Source organism: Leopardus geoffroyi, chromosome E2, assembly GCF_018350155.1.
Source record: "Leopardus geoffroyi isolate Oge1 chromosome E2, O.geoffroyi_Oge1_pat1.0, whole genome shotgun sequence".
In the NCBI taxonomy this organism is placed as follows: Eukaryota; Metazoa; Chordata; class Mammalia; order Carnivora; family Felidae; genus Leopardus; species Leopardus geoffroyi.
In genome coordinates this window covers 25,922,009-25,947,750 of record NC_059335.1, presented here as the reverse complement: position 1 = coordinate 25,947,750, position 25,742 = coordinate 25,922,009, and the positions used below count along the sequence as shown (strand labels likewise).

Below are 25,742 nucleotides of genomic sequence, written 5' to 3'. Positions count from 1 at the left end.
CAATAGGGAACCTGGGACACTTAATGGAGAAGGTAAACTAGGATATGAATTTTGGGGAAAAGGAAGCTAGTAGGGTGGTTAGAACAAAATAGAGAAATAAATAGGCATGTGATGTTGGGAATCTGTGAGTATAGAAAATAGGACTTACAGTTTACCCTTAGGCTGATAATTAATAAAGTTAGTTGTATGCCAAATCAGTCTGCCTTGAACTGAATTTTTAAAAGATGCAGTCTAAGTAGGGCAATCTTTTTAAGTAATAAGGTGAAATGAGAAATCTGGCAATTCCTGTCCCTCTTTGATTAATATAAAGAGGAAACTTCTATTTTATGGGCACAAATAAATGGCTTATTTATCTAATTTCAAAGTATTGGTTGAGGTCTCTTCCTCTGCCAGCCTCTAAGAAATATGCACAAAAGGAAAAATAATCTCATAATGTTACCATATTTAAACACTGAGATCAAGGGTTGGTTAACTATACTGTTTAGCTAACTTCTTAAAAAATATAACATGCTTTAGATATATAACCCAGATTTACAGGAGAATAAAATTCATCCAAGGCCATCGGCTGCTATTCCTATTCAGAAACAACTTTATAAAAAAGCCATCAAGGAGAACATACATATGGAATTAATTATCACCTACTTTAAATTATCAGACATGTTAATTTTAGGACCATAAACTTCAAAGGAAGCTACATATGTCTCCATTACTTTCAACACTTTTCATAATATGAGCAATCTCTCTGGTCATCACCTTTTAGATTCTGGACTCAGTGCATCTGTCAGTATCTTGATTTCTCCAACTAAAGACACAAATCTGAAAGGATGTTTATTATGCATATGTCACTGCAAAATATCTGATTAGCTTTGGATATTTTATTTTCACCTTCCATTTCCTGAAATCATTACATCTCTGCCATAACATCCCAACTTCAGCTGAGGGACATATTTTAAGACAGATAGTTCAAACTTTAATCCCCAAATTGAGTTTCTGCAATTGTGTCCTAGTAAATAATACACTAGAATTTTAGTCAACCTGACTACTGTCATGGGGACTTGAGCTTTAGTGGTGGGTAAGAGCTGTACTGAGACGTGTTCTCAAGGCTCCATGACCACAACAAACATTTCTGGGATGGTACCAAGGGTGATATCTATGACCATAAGACACTGATGATCTCTTTAGTCTCAATTCAAAGTGAAATGATTTGAAGGATTGTCTGAGCCTTTCTTTTCCCCATTAATCACTTCTCTGAACCTGAGTTAATGGGCTTGCTGCCCTCATCTAGCAGCAAAGAATTAAACAGTGAAACTGGTCAATATATCTACTATACATGATATCTTTTCTATTCTTCTGAAAACAAAACCACACCACTCTAATCACACCACATTCTTCCCTAGTTCAGCATCAGACTGTCCTCTAGTTTTGTGGCAGATCCTGGCTAGTGGCATTCTTACAGAAAGGATATTTGCTGGTGGGCATTACCCCTCTGCACCATGGCTGTGGGTGGCATGGGTGTGTAAATAGCCAACGTTTTTAAAATATTTTTTTAATTTAAAGTTTACTTATTTATTTTGAGAGACAGAAAGACAGAGTGAGAACAAGCAGAGGAGGCACAGAGAGAGAGAATCCCAAGCAGGGATTCAATTTCACAAACCAAGAGATCATGACCTGAGCCAAGATTAAGAGTTGGACACTTAACTGACTGAGCCACCCAGAAGCCCCTAACTTTTTTTTAAATGTTTATTTATTTATTTTGAGAGGGAAAGAGAAAGTACTAACAGGGAAGGGGCAGAGAGAGAGGGAGAGAAAGAATCCTAAGCAGGCTCCCCACTGTCAGCCCATAAGATGATGACCTGAGCCAAAATCAAGAGTCTGATGCTTAACCAACTGAATCACCCAGGTGCCAACTTTTATATACTGACCCAACAGGAACCTCCAGTAGCCCCTCCCACAAGCCAGGCTTCTTTTCTCTACCGAAAATCCTACTCACATACTGTTGAAGGAAATTTCAAACTACAGGGAAAGATGAGCCTGAGTGTTAATTTTCAGGGTTTCGGAAGAGCAGAGCTGAGACTTAGACTCAGGAATCACAACACTGTTGCTAACAATGTCTACGACATTTCCTGAGTATAAAGTATGATTGATTTAAATATTGCTAATAATTTTTCTACATATTGTCACTATATTTTTATGGAATATATATTGAAACTATGATGAAATATATAATTCTTATATTTAGGGTTATATGAGTTATGCTTCTAAATGTTACAAATTAGCCTTTATTTTAAACTGATCAGTAAATAAACTGGGCCATTTTATCATATTTTCTTCCTAGATATTCTTTCACAAAGGAAAATAAGTTTTGAAAATAGTTTCAGAGTGAATATTTAAATAATGGGTTTTTTCTTGAATAATAAAGCAAGTCTGATATCAAAAAAAAGAAAAGAAGTAGAAAGATGATAATCATAATGAAAGCTAAAGGCTTATTCCACCTAATAATTTCCCATCAAAATAAAAGTTAACATCCATGTTATCTCTTACACCAAAGTACACTAAGGGTTAAAGGCAGGGCTTTCACATTGTTTGATAAATGGATACTTCCTTCAAAAGTTCAATAATTAAGAAGAAAATGGTGTGGTCAAAAGGTATAAACTCTCAGTTATGAAATAAATATGGGAATGTGATATACAGCATGGTGACTCTAATTAATAACACTGTATTGTATATTTGAGTATTACTAAGGGAATAGATCTTAAAAGTTCCCACCACAAGAAAAAAAAAATTGTAACTATGTGTGTTGATGGATGTTAAACTAGACTTTAATGTGGTGATCATTTTGTAACATGTACAAATATCTAATCCTTATGTCACACACCTGAAATTAATGTTTTATATTAATTCTCTCAATACAAAATTTAATTTAATTTAAAAAATTAAGAACTTTTTGACTCTTAAGTGCCTTAAGAGTTTTCCAAGAAAAAGCACAGCTGTCACTTCTACAGGTGGAAAGCATTCAAGATCCAAGGTTTCCTGTACTAATATCTGATATTCCAGATTCATTACCAAGTGTCTTTGGTTTAATTCCTTGGTTTGCCTCTCCGTTTCATAACCTGTGAAAAGCCATCTCAACTCTGATCACTCAGAGAGAAGGGCCCTTCCAACTCCAAAGATCAATGACTCTCTAAGTTGCCACCAACAGGAAAAGCATTTTTTGAAAGCTCTGAATTAAAGACACATGATCAGGTCTTCCAAAACACTGTATCAATGGTTGTTAGAAATAACTGAGAATATACATGTGACCTGAAATCCCTCAAGTCTTGAAGAGGTTTCTTAGCATTTTCATTTGAATAAAAACATTTTTTTTTGTTATTAGTTATTTTTCTAACCACTGACTTTTAATTAGATCACAGCTCTTTAAAGTACACGAAGCAATATTATAAGATCATTAAACACTAAAAAGATCGCATGCACTTTTAAATGTGTTACTCTTTAGCAGGTACCTCTCTAATTTAATTGGTGTAGTGGTGGGAATTTGTAAAACTAGGATTCTCTCTGATATTATCCAAAAAAATGGAAGATGGAGAGGGATTTTACTTGCAATAGGTAACATCTATGTGGCCACAGGAATAAGATATTATTTGCCCATTTGAAATAATCAAGAAATACTCAAGTCAGTGAACATTTGGTGCATGGCTCTGCTGTAAACATACATGAGCTAAACAAGATCAAGAATGAACTCTGCTTAGAACAGTTATTCTCATCCTTGGCTGCACATCAGAATTCCTGGGCAGTACAGGAAAACCTCAAAACCAATGCTTCCCCCAGACCAATTCAATCAGAATTTCTAGGGGTAGAGCCCAGGCATCACCATTGTTTTTAAGCTCCTCAAATAATTTCAATGTGCAGCCAAGATTGAGAAATTATGGCTGGGTAACAATACCAGCAGTATATTTATAACTCAAAATCAGAATGCATAAAAAAGCAATTCAGTGCTTTTAGAATTATGGCTAAGCAATCTATTAAAGCTTCCTGGGAAAAGCAGCCTGAAGGCAGAGCTCTGAGAGATGGGGTATTAGAGATAGGGGTGTGGGTATCTAAGTAGGTGGAGGAGGTATACATAGTAGATACAGAAGTAACATATGCTACAACTCAGGTACATCAAAGGAGATGGCACAACTGCAAAAAAGAGCTAATCACTACTTCTTAACATCCAACCTAGACACACAACTCAGCCACTATTTGGTAGGCCATAGAGAACAGAAGAGCAAGACCTGCATCTTTCCAGACTTTAACACTACTGGTTTAGTCTATGACTCTTCTCAGTCCCCTTGAGATACTCTCTAGAGGTTTCTCAGTCCTTCTCTTCATTTCCTTTCTTTAGGATTACCAGTATTACCAGTAATTCATTAATAATAACAAGAGATTAACACTTATTGAGGGTTTAATCTTTGCCAAGCATTATGCTAATTAAGTTTTTTAATTGCATAAAAACCTTCTGAGTTAGGTCCTAGTATCATTTTCTCTATCTTTTTAGATGAGGAAGATGAGACATAGATAAATAACTAGCCAAAGTTACAGAGCTCACAGGTGGGAGTACAGAGCACACAGTGATCCTGTTTCCTGACTCCGAAAACAATGTCATCCTTTAGGCCATACTGCTCTCCCCTTCCTTCCTTCCTATCTACCCCTATTTATCTACCTATCTCTCTATATATGTATTCTCTACATATTTATATTTACACACATAAATTCACATGTATATATATATATTTATATACACACACTTTTCAATACACACACACACACACACACACACACACACACACACATATATATATATATATATATATATATATATATATATATATATATATATGGTGGGATTTTCTTGAGTATGTTGACTCTTCCAGAGAGACAGACATGTTGGTACAAGGCAAGGGATCCTACAGTGCCAGGGGAACCAAGAATCTCCAGGAGAGGCATAATATTAATACTCATGATTTTCCGTAGGCTCACACACTGCTAAGTACCCATGTTCTCTGATCCCTCCATTTCTCCAGCCAGAAGTCTTGAGAGAGGAAGAAGAGTATGGGAGTGGGTGATTTAGAGTCACCTCTTGGGAACCCAGAATGGGGTGTTGCTCTCCTTTTCCCAATCCTTTCATGTCTGTGCTCATTCTTCATTCTTCATGGACTGGATATAATCAGAGTCCATCCTCCAGAGGAAATGGGAGTGAGAAGAAAAGAGACTGCATATATAGGAAGGGGCAGAAAGGCAGTTGTGCTACCATACTCTAACTTGAAACTTTCTTAAATTAAAGACTTGAGGTGAACAGTATTATAACTGCTATAACAAAAACCATGTCACATTTTGCAATAACTTCCTAAAATGTATGTTCACTGACTTAGCATTTTAATAGCTTAGGGTTAATTATAGTATCAATTGGAAACTTCCTTTACCCTCCCATCTTAGAAATCTACAAAAATTGCTAACGAAATTTAGTTTACTCCTTGACCCAGAAAAGCAACCTGTATTCCTACATATTATTTCCTTCCATTTGACAACTCAGTCCATGGTCACTTGATTAGGTGCAGAAACTAGTTAAACATCTTATGAAAATTTACGATAACCCTCAGGGTTTCCTTTTAATCCCAAAGAAAATGAGATATTGACATAAAATTACAGCCAGCTGAAGGTTAAGCTAGGATCAAAGTTTCCAATTCTTTGGTTGTACACATTACACAAACTCCCTTATCCATGATATATATTGATACACATTAAGGTGAAATTAACATGGGAACTGACATGGAAAATATATGATTTATAATGTCAAGAATATTTTAAAATGTGAAAACTGGGGGTGTCTGGCTGACTCAGTTGGTACAGTATCAGACTCTTGATCTTGGGGTCTTGAGTTCAAGCCCCATGCTAGACGTAGAACTTACTTAAAAAAAGAAAGAGAAATAAAAATGTAAAAGCTCAACAAGAGATATGAGAGAAAACTTATTGAACAAAGAAAATGACAATTCTTTATGAAAAGATATTTTTAAATTAAGCATGTTTTTTAGTTAGAAAATTAAATTTAAAATTTAACTGGCAAATCAAATTCAAAGGAAAGGTTGTTCAACCATGAGCAACTACATAAATTCCAGACATTCTTTGATCATAAGGAATGACTGGGTAAATGAATGGCCACGTTAATTAATCATACTATTCAACAAAATAATCAAAATTTATTGTTGATATTGCTGTTTTTGTTTTTTGTTTCTTTTTACCTGGTTGCCAAAGAGGTTGAATCCATTAATTGCTTCTAGAGCTGCTTTTGCTAAGCCAACAGAGCTAAAAGGAAAAAGGAAATACTGTATAATTCTGATGTATATGGCTACAAAATAACCATTATCTAATGAATATTCACAAGCAAGTTTCTTTATTATCACTTACAACAACTTCCATGAGAAAAATAATGTCTAAGAGACTTTAACCTGACATTTCACTATTTTAATTTTTCTTTTTTATGGTTAGTGATCTTCTGGGAAAAATATTTCTAAGTTCACCTTGATCTAGACAAATGGTCATACTGTTGGTGGGAGTAGTTTTAATCCCAGTATCATTTATATTCACTAACTCAAGAAAAAAAAAAAAGATGAACTTTAGAGGAAGGTGTATTATGATGACATGTACTCAGTAATAACCAGATTGGGCATCATTAGTTCAGATCAATTTAACAGAACTTTTCTGACATCAACTCTGAGCTTTAAAAAAGATCTTGCACGTCATACACTTACCAGAGTTTAATAGGAGTTTAATACAACCATTCAAATGCTCTTTGCTTAGGGTCCAATAAAATTGGCATTATTTTATGCTCAAAGAACAAATGATCACCACACCTCTCATTTCTTTGCTATACTCTTCTCTTTGTGTAAATTCTGTACCCTTTTGGCCTCTCAAATGTCATATACAATAGTGCTAAAAAGTGGGAAGACCCCAATTTCATTAAAAATGTGACACTGTCATCTTATAAATACCAACCTTTAAGTATTTTAGATCAAATACCTGGCTTATTTTACTTATTATAATTTCTTTTTTTTTTTTTTTTACTTAAAGCAACTGCGTATGCCATTAATATCATTTAAAAGTCATGACCTGTCATCATTTAAATATTTCTTTAAAGCAGTGATTACAGTGCAGTAATCCCCAGAGCAGTGCAGTGTGGTCCCCAGAGCAGCAGCATTCCCTGGGAACTTGTTAGAAATGCCAGTTCTCACTCCTCTCTGGGAGTGGGATCCAACAGTGTTAAAAAGCCCTCTACATTCTTGAATATACTTTAAATTTGAGAAGCACTGTTTTAAGCTAATCATGTCATTGCCATCCATATTTTCTATGAGCTGTTTACACGAAATGTTCTCAAGTAAGACTACTACTTTTATTACCAGATAGGGAAATCTATTTTGAAAGAATAGAAAGAAGTGGGAAACTTATTTTGAAATAAGTATTTTGAAATACTTATTTTGGATGGAAAGGTGGAGCAGACATAACTTTCCCTATTCCTTTCACTAAATATAACTAAAAACCTTGGACATTATATAAGCAAACATAAAAAGGTTCAGAAAATGGGGGAAAAAGGCAGACTGGCTAAGAACCTCGGGATTTTAGGAACAACACTGTGGTAAACACCTTGAGTTTCCTTTTTGCCTCATATATAACAGACTTAACGAAGTCAACAACTAGGAAATGTCAGTAGGTACATTTAAAAAAACCCCAACAAAAGCCTGCTCTCTCTAGCCAAAGGACGAGGAATAGGGAAGCCCAATAAAACAGAAAACTTTAGACAATAACCATTCAGAAAAAGACCGTGGTCCTTATCTCCACCCAGTCCTATAAAGGCTGAATGGGAAACCTAGACATCTACATTCCAGAGTCTATAATGAGGAACCATACCCAATCACCAACCCTCTCAGCTGTGGTGATATCAGAAGCCCAAGAAAGAAGCCAAGACTTTTTATTCCCAATGGGTGGTAAGAAGTTTCCCCTCCTCATACTGTGAGGATCACATGGAGAGCCTAGATTTCCACTCCTACCCATCAGTAATGAAATGAACCTCCCCGTCCTGCTGGAATGTCATCATAGGAGGTCCAATGGAGAGTTAGGTCTTTCACTAATGCCCAGCTCTAAGGCTACACCCTTTCCCTATCATATAAATGGAGGCCTGTTGGGAATAAGTAATGAAGCATTCCTATCCCTTCCAACCAGGAAGGTATCAGTGGAAGCCAACTGGGGAGTGATACTTCCCACCCAGATCCAGAAGGAATGAAGACTCTCTATCTTGGGTGTCAACAAAAAACCTGGCAATACATTCTAAACTGGCAATAATAGAGTGATGCTCCTGTCCCCTTCCCCTACCAGAATGGTGTCAATAAAATACAGCTAAAGTAAAAGGTTAAAAAAAGATTCAGAGTTTTATAATATAATACCCAGATGTCCATGCCTTAATAAAAAAAAATCACTCATCATATCTAAAAACAGAAAGATCTCAAACTGAATGAAAAAGATAATCAATAAATGCTAATGGAAGAGATGTTAGAATTATGGGACAAAATTTTAAAACAGCCATGATAAAAATGCTTCATTGAGCAATTATGAATATGAGTGAAACAAATGACAAGATAGAAAGCCTCAGCTAAGAAACAGGCAGTCTCAGCAAACCTCTTAGAACTGAAAAATACAATAATCAGAGCAAAAGGCTTAATGGACAGGATTGATGGCAGAATGGAGAAGACAGAAGAAAAAACAACTAGATTAAAAGATAAAACAATAGAAATTATCCAGTCTTAACAAAAGACTCTAAAAAACAATGAAAAGAGAGCCTCAGGGATCTATGGGACTGTAACAAAAAATCTAACATTCAAGTCACTGGACTCCCTGAAGGAGAGGAGAAAAAGGGCAGGGCTAAAAAAAGTACTTGAAATTATGGCAGAAAACTTCCTAATTAGCAAATGACAAAAGCTACAGATTCAAGCAGCTAACTCAAACAGAATAAAATAAAAATATCTATGCTAGGGCACACCATAGTTTTGAAAACTAATACAAATTAAAAATCTTGAAAGGGGGCACGTGGCTGGCTCAGTCAGTGGAGCTTGCCATTCTTGATCTCAGGTTAGTGAGTCTGAGCTACATGTTGGGTGTGGAGATTACTTAAAAACAAAAAAATCTTAAAAAAAAAAAAAAGTCTTGAAAGAGGCCTGAGAAAAGACCTTACCTATAGGAGGAAAACTAACTGAATAGCAGTGACTTGTTTATCAGAAACCATGAAGGCTAAAAGGATGCGGCACAAAAGTTTTTAAGCATGGAAAGAAAAGGACTGTCAACCCAGAATCTTATACCAGTAAATATATTATTTTGTCTGTCTATCTATCTATCTATCTATCTATCTATCTATCTATCTAGGCAAGACATTCTCAGATAAAAGAAAAAGAAGAGTTCTGTCACCAGCAGATCTACTCTAAAACTGTGATTAAAATAAGTTCTCAAAACAGAAAGGAAATGACAGAAAGAGAGAGGGAAAGAAATCAACCATCTTGGAACAATTAAAAAGAAAAAGGGAAGATGGTAAGCAAAAATACGTGTAAATACAATAGGCTTTTGTTCTGTGTGATGGTTACAGCAAAAGTTGTAAAATTGTGGTTCTAAATGTATGGGGAGGAAATGCTTAGGATATTTATATTATAAATGGGAGAGGGTAATATCACATAAAGGGAGGTAAGATTTCTGTATTTCCCTCCAACTGGTAAAACGGTGATATCAATAAGTTGCATTGTTGTAAATGTAAATGTATCTGTATCTGTATATGTGTAATACCTACAACAAGCACTTAAAAGCTATACAAAAAGATCCATTCAAATCTAATATATATAAGTCAAAATGGAATTCTAAAAAATGTTCAAGAACTCACACGAAGGTAAGAAAAGAGAAATGAAAACAAGAGAAACACAAAACAAATAAAATAGAATGCCAGAATTAACTCCAAACATATCAGTAATTACATTAAATGTAAAAGGTCTAAATATGTCAATTAAAAGAAAGATTGGCAGTGTTTATTTAAAAACATGACCCAATTATATATTGTCTATTGGACACTCACTTCAAATATAACAATATAGGCAGATTGAAAGTAAAAGGATAAAAAAGAAATCTCATGCAAACATTACAACAAGAAAGAGTGACTATATTAATATCAGACAAAGTAGATATCAGAGCAAAGAAAATTACTACAAAGAGGGATATAATATAATGATGAAAATAATCAATTCACCAAGAAAATATAGCAATATTCAATGTACATGCAGCAAATAAAAGAGCTGCACAACATGTGAAGCAAAACTGATAGAACTAAAAGGATAAATAGACAAAATCATAATTATAGGTGGCGACTTTAACACTTCTTTTTCAACAATGAGTAAAACAACTATATATAAAATCAGTGAGGATACAGAAGGACCATTATACAGCAGAATCCAGTCAATATTTTTATAACATTCTTGCTATGGGCTGAATTATGTTCCCCTCAAATATACATACATTAAAGCCTTAACCTCCAATGTTATATATTTGAATATGGAGCCTTTAGAAGGTAATCACATTTAGATTAGATCATGAAGTGTCGCCCTAATGATGGCCTTGGTATCCCTACGAGATATCAGAGATAACCATCAGCAAACCAGAAAGAGAGTCTTCAACACAGAATCAAATTAGCTGGCACTTTGGTCTTGCCTTTGGACTTTCTAGTCTCTAGAACTATACAAAATAAATTTATATTATTTAAGCTATCCAGTCTATGGTATTTTATGATAGCCCAAGCTGACTAATAAAAATCTACATAACGAAAGTTGAGTATACCTTGTTTTTTTCAAGTGCCCACTAACATATACCAAGATAGACAATATCTTGGCCATAAATAAAACCTCAAAAATATAAAGCTACTAAAATCACAATGTGTTTTCTGACTACAATGGCATCAAATTAGAATCAATAACACAAGGCAATAGGAAAATCTCCCAACACTTGTAAACAAAACAATACCTGTCCATCAACACAATCCACATGGGTGAAAGAAAGTCTCAAGTGAAATTAAAAAAAAAAAAAATACTGAACATGACCAGCAAAGAAATTGAATCAGTTATCAAAAATCTCCCAACAAATAAGAGTCCTGGGCCAGATGGCTTCCCAGGGGAATTCTACCAGACATTTAAAGAAGAGTTACTACCTATTCCTCTCAAACTGTTCCAAAAGTAGAAACGGAAGGAAAGCTTCCCAACTCATTCTAAGAAGCCAGCATTACCTTGATTCCAAAATCTGACAAAGACCCCACTAAAAAGGGGAATTACATACCAATATCTCTGATGAACCTGGATGCAAAAATTCTCAACAAGATACTAGTAAATTGAATTTGAGAGTACATTAAGAGATGACTCACCATTATCAAGTGGGATTTATTCCTGGGCTGCAGAACTGTTTCAATATTCACAAATCAATCAACATGATACACCACATTAGCAAAAGAAAGGATAAGAACTATAAGGTCCTTTCATTGGATGCAGAAGAAGCATTTGACAAAATACAGCATCCTTTTTTGATTACAACCCTCAAGAAAGTAGGGGGAAAAAGAACATAACATTATAAAGGCCAGATATGAAAGGCCCACAGTTAATATCATCCTCAATGGGGGAAAACTGAGAGCTCTCTCCCTAGTCAGTAACATGAAGTGATGACCACTCTCACCACTGTTGTCCAACATAGTATTGGAAGTCCTACTCTCAGTAATCAGACAACAAAAAGAAATAAAAGGCATCCAAACTGGCAAAGAAGAAGTCAAACTTTCACTCTTTGCAGATGACATGATACTTTACTTGGAATAACTGAAAGACACCACTAAAAATCTGCTAGCACTGATATGTGATTTCATCAAAGTCACAGGATATAAATCAATGAACAGAAATCAGTTGCATTTCTATACACCAATAATGAAGCACAAAAACAGAAATCAAGGAATTGATCCAATTTATAATTGCAACAAAAAACATAAGATACCTAGGAACAAATGTAACCAGAGCAGTATAAGATCTATATGCTGAAAACTACAAAAAGCTTATGATATAAATTGAGGAAGACACAAAAAAATGGGAAAACATTCTGTGCTCATGTATTGGTAGAAAAATATTGTTAAGATGTCTATACTAGCCAAAGCAATCTACATATTCAATGCATTCCTTGTCAAAACTCCACCAGCATTCTTCACAAAACTAGAAGAAACAAACCTAAAATTTGTGTGGAACCAGAGAAGACCCCAGACAGCCAAAGTAACGTTGAAAAAGAAAACCAAAGCTGGAGGCATCACAATTCTGGATATTAAGCTGTATTACAAAGCTGTAATCATCAAGACAGTATGGCACTGGCAAAAAAAAACAAAACAAAAAACAAAACAAAACAAAACAAAAAAACAACCCAACAAACAAACAAACAAACAAAAAAACAAACCAGACATAGATCAATGAAACGGAATATAAAACCAATAAACGGACCCACAAATGGATGGCCAAATAATGTTCAACAAAGCAGGAAAGAGTATCCAGTGGAAAAAAGATTGTCTCCTTAGTAAATGGTGTTGGGAAAACTGGACAGTGATGTGCAGAAAAATGAATGTGCACCACTTTCTTACACCATGCACAAAAATAAATTCAAAATGGATGAAAGACCGAAATGTAACACTGGAAATCAAAAAATCATGGAAGAGAAAACAGACAAAAGCCTCTCCGACCTCAGCCACAGCAACATTATACTGAGACGTGTCTCAGGAAGCAAGGGTAATTAAAGCAAAAATGAGGAGAGGGGCCAAAATGGCGGGACAGAATGAAAAATTTTTCTTGGCGTCTCTCATTGCTGAAATGCAGCCAGATCAACACTAAACCATTTTGGATACCTTGAAGACTGCTTTCAGGATTAGCACAACAATCTGGACAACTTGAACCACAGAATTCGGCAGGTGCACAGCATGGAGAGGTAAACTGGGGGAGAGAAAAGCCACAGAGGGCAAGGAACATTCTTATTTCAGAGACAAGATGGAGATGGGGAGTAGAGTACAGGAAAAGTACTCCCACCCAAAAAGCAGCTGGAGAGAAAAAGAAAAAGTCATAGGGGAAACATTGCAAGGGACTGAACAAAAAAAAGGAGAAAGGAAAAGGAGAGGGTTTAAATTACATTAAGACTGTGTAAACAGGGGGAGTTCAGAGTCTAAAACTCCACAGCTCAACCTTGTGGTGCTCTGGTGGGAAGGGTGAATCCTCGGGAGCAGACTGCGAGGTCCTCGGGGTCCTCAGGCCACACAGGGAGAGGCGGCTCCCCTGCTAGGAGACATTTGGTAGAGGCAGTGCAGCACCCCCCCATAGGCAAAGGTACTAGTGGAACCCAGAAAAAGGCCACATTTGCTGGTATTGGAACAAGGACGTTAAGGGTGAAGCCTCTTGCCAGATGTGTGTTGTGATTTGTGATAATCCCTGAAACACTGCTGCTACATGATGGCACGAACATTTTATGGAGCGGGCTGGTGCCCAGCTGCAGTCACTGGGCCTTTGCAAGGACACGGTCTTGCAAATGTTTCTGGGGACAGGCCTGTACCCAGGCATTGATCAGCAAAACCCTCTCCCAGGGAGCCAAAATGGGTCAAAGCCCCAGTCACACAGAAGTGAGGGGTTGGGAAACACAGCCCCATCTGAAATAAAACACAGGAGGAAGGTGCAGCCTGGCAACCTGACGACTTGGTCATAGACAGTGTAGAAGCAGGGAGTGGACAGAAGCCGGAGACAAAGTACGGGTGCTTAAATGTCAGTGCAGGAGAGCACAGAGTTCTGAGACTAGAGACTGGGTAGTTGGGTGATGCCATTTTCACCCCTCCAGCACATGTGCATACACGCCTAGACATAGGACAGTAATCCACCCCAGTAAACTAAGGAGTGCCATCTAGTGGTGAATGGAGCCATTACACTAAACCCCACCCAAGTGGACCAACCACACTCTTGAAGAACAACACCACAAGTCTCACTGCATGCTTAGTTTATGGACTATAAAGTGTTTCACAATTTGACTTCTATGGGAAACCAGATATAATTACAATCATATTTGATTCAGTTCAATGGCACATCTATTCAATTTGTTTTCCTTTCTTTTCTTATTCTTGAATACAGAAAGAAAAAAAACTATTTTTAATTTCTATTTTTGTTAAAAATGTTTTTCTTTAGATTTTTCCTACTATATTTTTCACTTTTTTTGGAAATTTAAATTCTATTTTACTGACATCATTTCATTTTATTCTAATTTATTGTATCCATTTTTTCAAATTTTCATACGTTTTCCTTTTTTGTCTTTTTTCCTTTTCCTTTTATTTTCTTTCCTTTTCTTTTCTATCTTCCCCTTTTTTCTCTAATCTTTCAGGTCTTTTTCAACAACCTGACCAAAACACACCTAGGATCTAGCATTCTTTTTTTTTTTTTAATTTTTTTTTAACGTTTATTTTTAAGACATAGAGCATGAATTGGGGAGGGTCAGAGAGAGAGGGAGACACAGAATCTGAAGGAGGCTCCAGGCTCCGAGCTGTCAGCACAGAGCCTAATGTGGGGTTTGAACTCATGGACCATGAGATCATGACCTGAGCTGAAGTCAGACGCTTAACCGACTGAGCCACCAAGGCGCCCCTCTAGCATTCTTTATCTGATATTTTTGTGCTGTTTTTAATTTTTTAATTTGTATATATTTTTTTAGTTTTTTAATATCTTTTCTTCCTTCAGAATGATGAAACAAAGGAATTCACCCTAAAAGAAAGACCAGGAAGAAATGACAGTCATGGTCTTAATCAACATAGATACAACCAAAATGTCTGAACCAGAATTTACAATCACGATAATAAGAACACTGGCTGGGTTGAAAATAGATTAGAATCCCTTTCTGTAGAGATAAAAGAAGTAAACAGATGAAATTAAAAATGCTATACCTAAACTGCAATCAAGAATAGTTGTCACAGCGGCAACTATGGATTAAGCAGAGCAGCGAATCAGCAATATAGAGGACAAACTTACGACAATAATGAAGGAGAAAAAAAGAGAAAGCCTAAGACAAATGAGCACGATATAAGAATTAGAGAACTCGGAGCACCTGAGTGGCTCAGTCACTTCAGCGACCGACTTCAGCTCAGGTCATGATCTCACCATTTGTGAGTTTGAGCCCCACGTCAAGCTCTGTGCTGACAGTTCACAGCCTGGAGCTGCTTTGGATTCTGCATCTCCCTCTCTCTCTGCCCCTCCCCTGCTCACATTCTGTCTATCTCTGTCTCTCAATAACAAATAAATGTTAAAAAAAAAATTTTTTTTAATTAGCGAACTCAGTGACTCATTAAAAACGAATAACATTAGAATCATAGAGTTCCCAGAAGATGAAGAGAGAGGAAAAAGGGGTAGAAGGGTTATGTGAGAAAATCATAGTGGAAAACTTTCCTAACCTGGGGAAAGACACAGATCACAATTCAGAAAGCACTGAGGGCTCCCATTAGATTAAAAAAAAACTGACCATCCAATAGACATCTATAGTCAAATTCACAAACTACTCAGGCAAAGAAAGAATCATGAAAGCAGCAAAGGAAAAAAGTCCTTAACCTACAAGGGAAGACAGATCAGGTTCGTAGCAGACCTATCCACAGATACTTGGCAAGCCAGAAAGGAGTGGCAGGATATATTCAATGTGATGAATAAGAAAAATATGTAGCCAAGAAATCTTTATCCAGCAAGGCTGTCATTCAAATAGAAGGAGAGAGGGGCGCCTGGGTGGCGCAGTCGGTTAAGCGCCCGACTTCAGCCAGGTCACGATCTCGCGGTCCGTGAGTTTGAGCCCCGCGTCGGGCTCTGGGCTGATGGCTCAGAGCCTGGAGCCTGTTTCTGATTCTGTGTCTCCCTCTCTCTCTGCCCCTCCCCCGTTCATGCTCTGTCTCTCTCTGTCCCAAAAATAAATAAACGTTGAAAAAAAAATTAAAAAAAAAAAAAAACAACAAATAGAAGGAGAGAAAAAAGTTTCCCAGACAAAAAAAAAAAAAAAAAAAAATTAAAGGAGTTCATGACCACTAAACCAGCCCTGCAAGAAACTTTAAGGGAGCTCTCCGAGGGGGCACAATACCAAACAACAACAACAACAACAACAACAACAAAACAAACAAAAAAAAAACCCCAAAAAGACCAAAAGCAGCAAAGACTACACAGGACCAGAGAACATCAACAGAAACTTCAATTCTACAGGAAACATAATGGCAATAAATTCATATGTTTCAATACTCACTCTAAATGTCAATGCTCACTCTAAACATTCCAATCAAAACTTTAGGGTAACAGATGGATAAGAAAACAAGATCCATCTATAGGCTGTTTACAAGAGACCCATTTAAGACCTAAAGACACTTTCAGATTGAAAGAAGGAAATGGAGAACCATCTATCATGCAAATGGTCACCAAAAGAAATCTGGAGAAGCCACAGTTATATCAGACAATCAAGATTTTAAAATAAAGACTGGAACAAGAGATGAAGAAGGGCATCATATCATAATTAAGGGGTATGTACACCAAGAAGATGTAACTATTGTAAACACTTATGCTCCAAACGTAGAAGGTAAACATTTATGCTCCAAACATGGTGCCACCCAAATATATAAATCAATGAATCACCAACATAAAGAAACTCATTGATAATAATACCACAATTGTAGGAGATTTCAACACCCCACTTACAGCAATGGATATATCATATAAACAGAAAATCACCAAGAAGACAACGGCTTTGAATGACACACTGGGCCGGATGCACTTAACAGATATACACAGAACATTTCATCCTAAAGCAGCAGAACACACATTCTTCTTCTGTGCACATGGAACGTTCTCCAGAATAGATCACATTTTGGGACACAAATCAGCCCTCAACTAGTACAAAAAGATCAAGATCGTACCGTGCATATTTTCAGACCACAATACTATGAAATTTGAAATCAACCACAAGAAAAAATTTGGAAAGATAACAAATATTTGGAGACTACAGAACATCCTACTGAAGAATGAATGGGCTAACCAAGAAGTTAAAGAGGAAATTAAAAAGTACATGGAAGCCAATGAAGATGATAACATACAGCCGAAAACCTCTGGGATGTAGCAAAGGTAGTCATAAGAGGGAAGAATGTAGCAATCCAGGCATTCCTAAAGAAGAAAAAAGGTCTCAGATATACAACCTAACCTTATACCTTAAAGAGCTGGAAAAAGAACAGCAAATAAAACCCCAAACCAGTAAAAGGCAGGAAATATTAAGATTAGAGCAGAAATCAATGCTATCGAAACCAAAAAAAAACAAAAACAAAAACAAAAACCAAAACAAAAACAAAAACCAAAACAAAACCCAAAAAAACAGTAGAACAGATCCATGAAACCAGAAGCTGGTTCTTTGAAAGAATTAACAAAATTGATAAACCCCTAGCTAGTTTGATTAAAAAAAAAAAAAAAAGGAAAGGAAAGCAACCAAATAAAATCAAGAATGAAAGAAGAGAGACCACAATCAACATAACAGAAATACAAACAATAATAAGAGAATATTATGAGCAATTACATGCCAATAAAATGGGCAATATAAAAGAAATGGACAAATTCCTAGAAACATATAAATTATCAAAATTGAAACAGGAAGAAACAGAAAATTTGAAGAGGCCCATAACCAGTAAAGAAATAGAATTAGTAATCAAAAATCTCCCCAAAAAACAAGAGTCCAGGGCCAGATGGCTTTCCAGGGGAATTCTACCAAACATTTGAAGAAGAGTTAACACTTGTTCTTTTGAAAAGTAGAAATGGAAGGAAAAGTTCCAAACTCTTTCGATGAAGCCAGCGTTACCTTGATTCCAAAACCAGACACAGACCCCACTAAAAAGGGGAACTACACACCAATTTTCCTGATGAACGCAGATGCAAAAATCCTAAACAAGATATTAGCCAACCGGATCCAACAATTCATTAAAAGAATTATTCACCACAACCATGTGGGATTTACACCTGGGATACAGGCTTGGTTCAATATCTGCAAAACAATCAATGTGATACATCACATCAATAAAAGAAAGGACAAGAAGCACATGATCCTCTCAATAGATACAGAGAATACATTTGACAAAATACAGCATCCTTCCTTGATAAAAACCCTCAAGAAAGTAGGGATAGAAGGATCATGCCTCGAGACCATAAAAGCCATATATGAAAGACCCATTGCTAATATCATCCTCAATGAGGAAAACCCGAGAGCTCAGAAACACAACAGGGATGTCCACTCTCAGCACTATTATTCAACATAGTATTGGAAGTCTTAGCCTCAGCAATCTGACAACAGAATGGAATAAAGGCATTCAAATTGGTGAAGAGGAAGTCAAAATTTCGCTTCACAGATGACATGGTACTCTATATGGAAAACCCAAAAGATTCCACCAAAAAACTGATAGAACTGATCCATGAATTTAGCAAAGGCACAGGTATAAAATCAATGCACAGAAACGGGTTTCATTCCTAGACACCAATAATGAAACAGCAGAAAGAGAAATCAAGGAATTAATCCTATTTAAAATTGCACCGAAAACTATAAAATACCTAGGAATAAATCTAACCAAAGAGGTGAAAAATCTGTACACTGAAAACTATACAAAGCTTAGGAAACAAACTGAAGAGATGCACAAAAAACAAAAACAAGAAAAAAAGAAGAAGAAAAAGAAAAAGAAAAAGAAAAATATTCAATGCTCCTGGATACGAAGAACAAATATTGTCAAAATGTCGATACTACCCAAAGCAATCAATATATTGAATGCAATCCCTATCAAAATAACACCAGCATTCTTCACAGAGCTAAAATAGACAATCCTAAAATTTGTATGTAACCACAGAAGACCCAAATAGCCAAAGCAAACTTGAAAAAACACCAAAGCTGGAAGCATCACACTCCCAGACTTCAAGACATATTACAAAGGTGTAACCATCAAGATAGTACACTACAGGCACAAAAACAGACACTGATCAATGAAATTGTTCTAATGATCAATGGAACAGAATAGAGAACCCAGAAATGGACCCACAAACGTATCGCTAATTGATCTGTGACAAAGGAGGAAAGAATAGCCAGTGGAATAAAGACAGTCTCTTCAGCAAGTGGTGCTGGGAAAACTGGACAGCGACATGCAGAAGAACGAACCTGGACCACTTTCTTACACTATACACAAAAATAAACTCAAAATGGATGAAAGACCTAAACAGAAGACAGGAAGCCATCAAACTCCTAGATGAGAAAACAGACAAAAATCTCTATGACCTTGGCTGTAGCAACTTCTTACTCATCATGTCTCCAGAAGCAAAGTAAACAAAAGCAAAAATAACTATTGGGACCTCATCAAAATAAAAGCCTTCTGCACGGTGAAGGAAACAGTCAACTGATGGAAAGGGAGAAAATATTTGCAAATGATATCAGATAAGGTTTAGTATCCAAAATCTATAAAAAACTTACCACACTCAACACCCCAGAAAACAAATAATCCAATAAAAAAAATGGGAAAAAGACATGAATAGAAACTTTTCCAAAGAAGACATTCTGATGGCCAACTGACACATGAAAAAATGCTCAACATCACTCATCAGGAAAATACAAATCAAAACCACAATAAGATACTACCTCACACCTGTCAGAATGGCTAACATTAACAACTCAGGCAACAACAGATGTTGGTGAAGATAAGGAGAAAGAGGATCTCTTTTGCACTGCTAGTGGGAATGCAAGCTGGTGCAGCCATGCTGGAAAACAGTATGGAGGTTCCTCAAAAATTAAAAACAGAACTACCCTACGACTCAGCAATTGCACTACTAGGGATTTATCCAAAGATAGAAAAATGCTGATGAAGGGCCACATTCACTCCAATTTTTTATAGGAGTGCTATAAACAATAGCCAAATTATAGAAAAGCCCCAAATGTCCATCAACTGATGAATGGATAAAGAGTATGTGGCAAACAGGGGGCCAACAGGGCAGAGAAGTAGGGGCATCTGAAGTTTCCTTGTCTCCCAAACACAGCAGTGTTGAAGCCAAAGGACTTTGAACTCCAAGAGTCTGGGCAGCAAAGTGACAGAAACGCATCCAAGGACCCACCAGAATAACCTGACAGGCCATAGGTGCACGATTGCAAACTGGGAGAGATAAAACTGGCAGCAGAGGAACAGAGGGGAGGGATCCCCTTCTATGGAGAGATAAAGGGAAGAGAAAGAGAGGCTGGGGAAGCATAGGACTGTATCTGGACAAGAGAAAAACCACGGACTGGGACAGAGAAAGATCAAATCTTTAACTGTGGAACTTTCTGTGGACTGGGGTGGGCTGCCCTGTCAACGCACCTGGGGAGGAGGGGAGGCTGACTCAGGCTTGGTAACTAGTTCAGAGGCGCAGTTCACAGTTGGAGAAAGCAACCCCTTCCCTGGAGTGCTGTGGGAAGAAGGTATATATCCATTCAAAGGACAAAGACTGCCTGTGCTTGCCAGTCAGAGACCATATATCGGGCAGCACGGAACAGCACTTTCCCAAAACCAGAGCACACAGAGTGTGAACCTTAAAGATATCAGGATTTTAATCCCAGCTGAGCACCAGGGAGGTATGGGAGGCAGCAGAGCAAGACAACCGCCTCCTTTGTGCCTGAAGAACAGTGAGCATGTTCTACAACTCCTTCTTTATTTTCCTTTCTTTTTGTAAAATTTTTATTGTTTCACATTTATTTACTTCTTTGAGAGAGACAGAGAGAAGAAGAGAGAGAGCCAGAGCACAAGCAGGGGAGGGGCAGAGAGAGAGAGAGACACAGAATCCAAAACGGACTCCAGGCTCTGAGCTGTGAGCACAGAGCCCGACACAGGGCTTGAACCCATGAGCCATGACATCGTGACCCAAGCCAAAGTTGAACGCTAAACCAATTGAGCCACCCTGGTGCCCCTATTTTCCTATCTCAGGATTAGGCCGTACACTTTCTCTGTCTGGTCAGTTTTCTTTTCTTTATCCCCATCTCCTTCTTTATTTTACTTTCTCACTCTCTCTCTGGATTAAGCTGTATAGTTTCTCTCTCTGGTCAATTTTTCTTTTATTTTCCTTTCTTTTTCCATTCACCTGTCATTTCATTCCTTGTATGGGATAAGGGTTGTTCCATCAACACCACTTCTACCCTGTTGTTTACTTACACCTGGTGTTTCTGGTTTCTTGCGGTTTTTTTGTTTGCGTGTTTTTCTTTTCTGTTTGTTTTTTGATTGCCTGTTTTCCTTTCCAGGGCAACTTCAATGAACAAACCAAAGCACATCTCATGGGGGGTCCAAAACATCATTACGATTAAAGAGATAAAGTAACCAAAGTCACAAAAACAGACAGCAAGCAACACTCTCCAAAAAACAACTCCTGAAGGGCCAAAAAACACTCCTGGATAGTGTGTGACCCCTCTTTAATATAGTAGTGCTCACAGGTGCAGCACATGAACAAGCTTTCATGAACAAACACATGAACAAACACATAAGGGATGGAAAACTAGCCAAAATGACAAAACAGAAGAATTCTCCCCAAAAGAAATTCCAGGAAGAATGACAGCTGAAGAAATGATCAAACCAGATATAAACAATATAGCTGAACAAGAATTTAGAAAAATAGTCATAAAATTAATTGCTGGACTTGAACAAAAGCATAGAAGACAGCAGAAAATATACTGCTGCAGAAATCAAGGAACTAAAAAATAGTCATGATGAATTTTAAAATGCTGTAAATGAGGTGCAAAATAAACTAGAGGCAGTGAGAGTGAGGATTGAAGAGGCAGAGGGGAGATTAAGTGAAATAGAAGATAAAATTATGGAAAAAGAGGAAGCTGAGAAAAAGAGAGGTAAAAAAATTCTGGACCAGGAGGGGAGAATTAGAGAACTAAGTGATTCAATGAAACAGAACAATATCCATATAATAGGAGTTCCAGAAGAAGAAGAAGAAGAAGAAGAAGAGAGAAAGGGGCCAAACATGTACTTAAAAAGCATAGCTGAGAACTTCCCCAATCTGGGGAAGAAAACAGACATTGAAACTCAGGAGGCATAGAACACTCCCTTCAGACATAACTTGAATCGATCTGTACAACATATCATAGTGAAACTAGCAAAATACAAAGATAAAGAGAGAATTCTGAAAGCAGCTATGGACAAATGGGCCTTAACCTATAAGGGTAGACACATAAGGGTAGTAGCAGACCTATCCACTGAAACTTGTCAGGCCAGAAAGGAGTGGCAGGAAATTTTCAATGTGCTGAATAGGAAAAATATGCAGTCAAGAATCCTTTATCCAGCAAGCCTGTCATTCAGAATAGAAGGAGGGATCAAGGTTTTCCCAGACAAGCAAAAACTGAAGGAATTCATCACCACTAAACCAGCCCTACAATAGATCCTATACTCTGTGAGTATAACGTTGCAAAGACCAAAAAGGACCAGAGACAGAACTACAAGCATGAAACCTACAGACATCAAAATGACTCTAAAACCATACCTTTCTATAATAACACTGAATGTAAATGGACTAAATGCTCCAACCAAAAGACATAGGGTATCAGAATGGATAAAAAATACAAGACCCATCTATTTGCTGTCTACAAAGGATAAATTTTAGACCCGAGGACACCTTCAGATTGAAAGTGAGGGGATGGAGAACAATCTATCATGCTACTGGAAGTCAAAAGAAAGCTGGGATAGCCATCCTTATATCAGACAAACTATATTTTAATCTAAAGGCTATAACAAGAGATGAAGAAGGAAATTATATCATAATTACAGGGTCTATCCATCAAGAAGAGCTAACGATTGTAAATGTTTATGCACCCAATTTGGTATCACCAAAATATATAAAACAATTATTCACAATCATAAGCAATCTTATTGGTAAGAATGTGGCAATTGCAGGGGACTTTAATACTCCACTTACAACAGTGGACAGATCATCTAGACAGAAGATCAATAAAGAAACAACAGCCCTGAATGACGCACTGGACCAGATGGATTTGACAGATATATTTGGAACTTTTCATCCTGAAGCAGCAGAATACTCATTCTTCTCGAGTGCACATGGAACACTCTTCAAGATAGATAACATACTGGGTCACAAAACAGCTCTCAATAAATATCAAAGAAGTGAGATCATACCATGCACACTTTCATATCAAAATGCTTTGAATTTTGAAATCAACCACAGGAAACAGTCTGGAAAACCTCCAAATGCATGGAGGTTACAGAACATCCTACTAAAGATTGAATGGTTCAACCAGACAATTAAACAAGAAATTTAAAAATATATGGAAAGAAATGAAAACACAAAATTTAACACAAGAAAAATTAAAACACACAATCCAAATGGTTTGGGATGCAGCAAAGGCAGTCCTAGGAGGAAAATACATTGCAATCCAGGTCTATCTCAAAAAACAAAAAAAAAAATCCCAAATACAAAATCTAACAGCCCACCTAAAGGAAGCAGAACAACAAAGAAACCCCAAACCCAGTAGAAGAAGAGAAATAATTAAGATCAGAGAAGAAATAAACAATACAGAATCCAAAAAAAAAAAAAAAAAAAAACGAACAAATGAATGAAAGTAAGAGCTGTTTTTTTTTAAATAAACCAAATTGATAAATCCCTAGCTAGACTGCTCATAAAGAAAAGAAAGAGGACCTGAATAGAAAAAAATTACGAATTAAAATGGACTTATCACAACCAATCCCTCAGAAATACAAGCAATTATTAGAGAATACTATGAAAAATTATATGCTAACAAACTAGACACTCTGGAAGAAAGGGACAAATTCCTAGACACCCACACACTAACAAAACTCAAATGAGAAGAAATAGAAAATTTGAACAGACCCATAACGGTGAAGAAATTGAATCAGTTATCAAAAATCTCCCAACAAATAAGAGTCCTGGCCAGATGGCTTCCCAGAGGATTCCTACCAGACATTTAAAGCAGAGATAATACCTATCCTTCGCAAGCTGTTCCAAAAAATGGAAAAGGAAGGAAAACTTCCAGACTCATTCTATGAAGCCAGCATTACCTTGATTCCCAAACCAGACAGAGACCCACAAAAAAGAATTAAAGGCCAATATCACTGATGAACATGGAGACAAAAATTCTCAACAAGATACTAGCAAATCGAATTCAACAGCATATTAAAAAAATTATTCACCATGATCAAGTGGGATTCATTCCTGGGCTGCAGGGTTGGTTCAATATTTGCAAATCAACCAATGTGATACATCACACTACTAAAAGAAAGGATAAGAACCGTATGATCCTGTCAATAGATACAGAAAGATCATTTGACAAAATACAGCATCCTTTCTTAACAAAAACCCTCAAGAAAGTTGGGATAGAAAGAACATACTTAAACATCATAAAAGCCATATATGAAAAGCCCACAGCTAATACCATCCTCAATGGAGAAAAACTGAGAGTTTTCTCACTGACATCAGGAACATGACAGCGATGTCCATTATCACCACTGTTGGTTAACATAGTGTTGGAAATCCTAGCATCAGCAATTAGACAAAAAAAGGAATCCAAACTGTCAAAGAAGTCAAACTCTCACTTTTTGCAGGTGGCATGGAAAACCCGAAAGACTCCACCAAAAAGCTGCTAGATCTGATACATAAATTCAGCAAAGTTGCAGGATATAAAATCAATGTACAGAAACCGGTTGCATTTTTATACACCAATAATGAAGCAACAGAAAGACAAATAAAGAAACTGATCCCATTCACAATTGCACCAAGAACCATAAAATACCTAGGGAATAAACCTAACCAAAGTTATAAAAGATCTATGTGCTGAAAACTATAGAAAACTTATGAGTAAAATTGACGAAGACACATAGAAATGGAAAAACATTCCATGCTCATGGATTGTTCAAATGTCAATACTACGCAAAGCAATCTACACATTCAATGCAATCCTAATCAAAATTGCACCAGGATTCTTCTCAAAGCTAGAACGAATAATCCTAAAATTTGTATGGAACCACAAAAGATCCCAAATAATTAAAGTAATATTGAGGAAGAAAACAAAAGTGGGAGGCCTCACAATCCCAGACTTTAGCCTCTACTACAAAGCACAATCATTCAAGACAGTGTAGTATTGGCACAAAAACAGACACAAAGATCAATGGAATAAAGAACCCAGAAATAGACCCACAAATGTATGGTCACCTAATCTTTGACAAAGCAGGAAAGAGTATCCAGTGGGGGGGGGGGCAGTCTCTTTAGCAAAAGTTGCTGGGAGAACTGGACAGCAATATGCAGAAGAATGAAACTAGACCACTTTCTTATACCATACAGAAAAATAAACTCAAAATGGATGAAAGACCTAAATGTGTGACAGGAAACCATCAAAACCCAAGAGTAGAAAGAAGGCAACACCCTGTTTGACCTCAGCTGCAGCAATTTCTTGCTCAACATATCCAAAGGCAAGGGACTTAAAAGCAAAAATGAACTGTTAGGACCTATCAAGATAAAAAGCTTCTGCACAGCAAAGGAAACAATCAACAAAACTAAGAGTCAAGCAAGATGGAATGCGAAAAGATATTTGCAAATGACATATTTGATAAAGGGTTAGTA

General features: G+C 36.8%; 1 protein-coding gene across 7 annotated transcripts in view; it reads right to left on the bottom strand.

Annotated features, from left to right (window-relative positions):
- The window catches only part of PHKB (phosphorylase kinase regulatory subunit beta), a 269,902-nt gene that overhangs the window by 112,011 nt on the left and 132,149 nt on the right, over positions 1 to 25,742 (bottom strand). For all 7 annotated transcript variants that reach the window (XM_045442643.1, XM_045442642.1, XM_045442644.1 and 4 more), the window contains one exon: positions 6,276 to 6,339. In XM_045442643.1, coding sequence (XP_045298599.1) covers positions 6,276 to 6,339 — 64 coding nt within the window. The remainder of the gene's footprint in view (positions 1 to 6,275; positions 6,340 to 25,742) is intronic.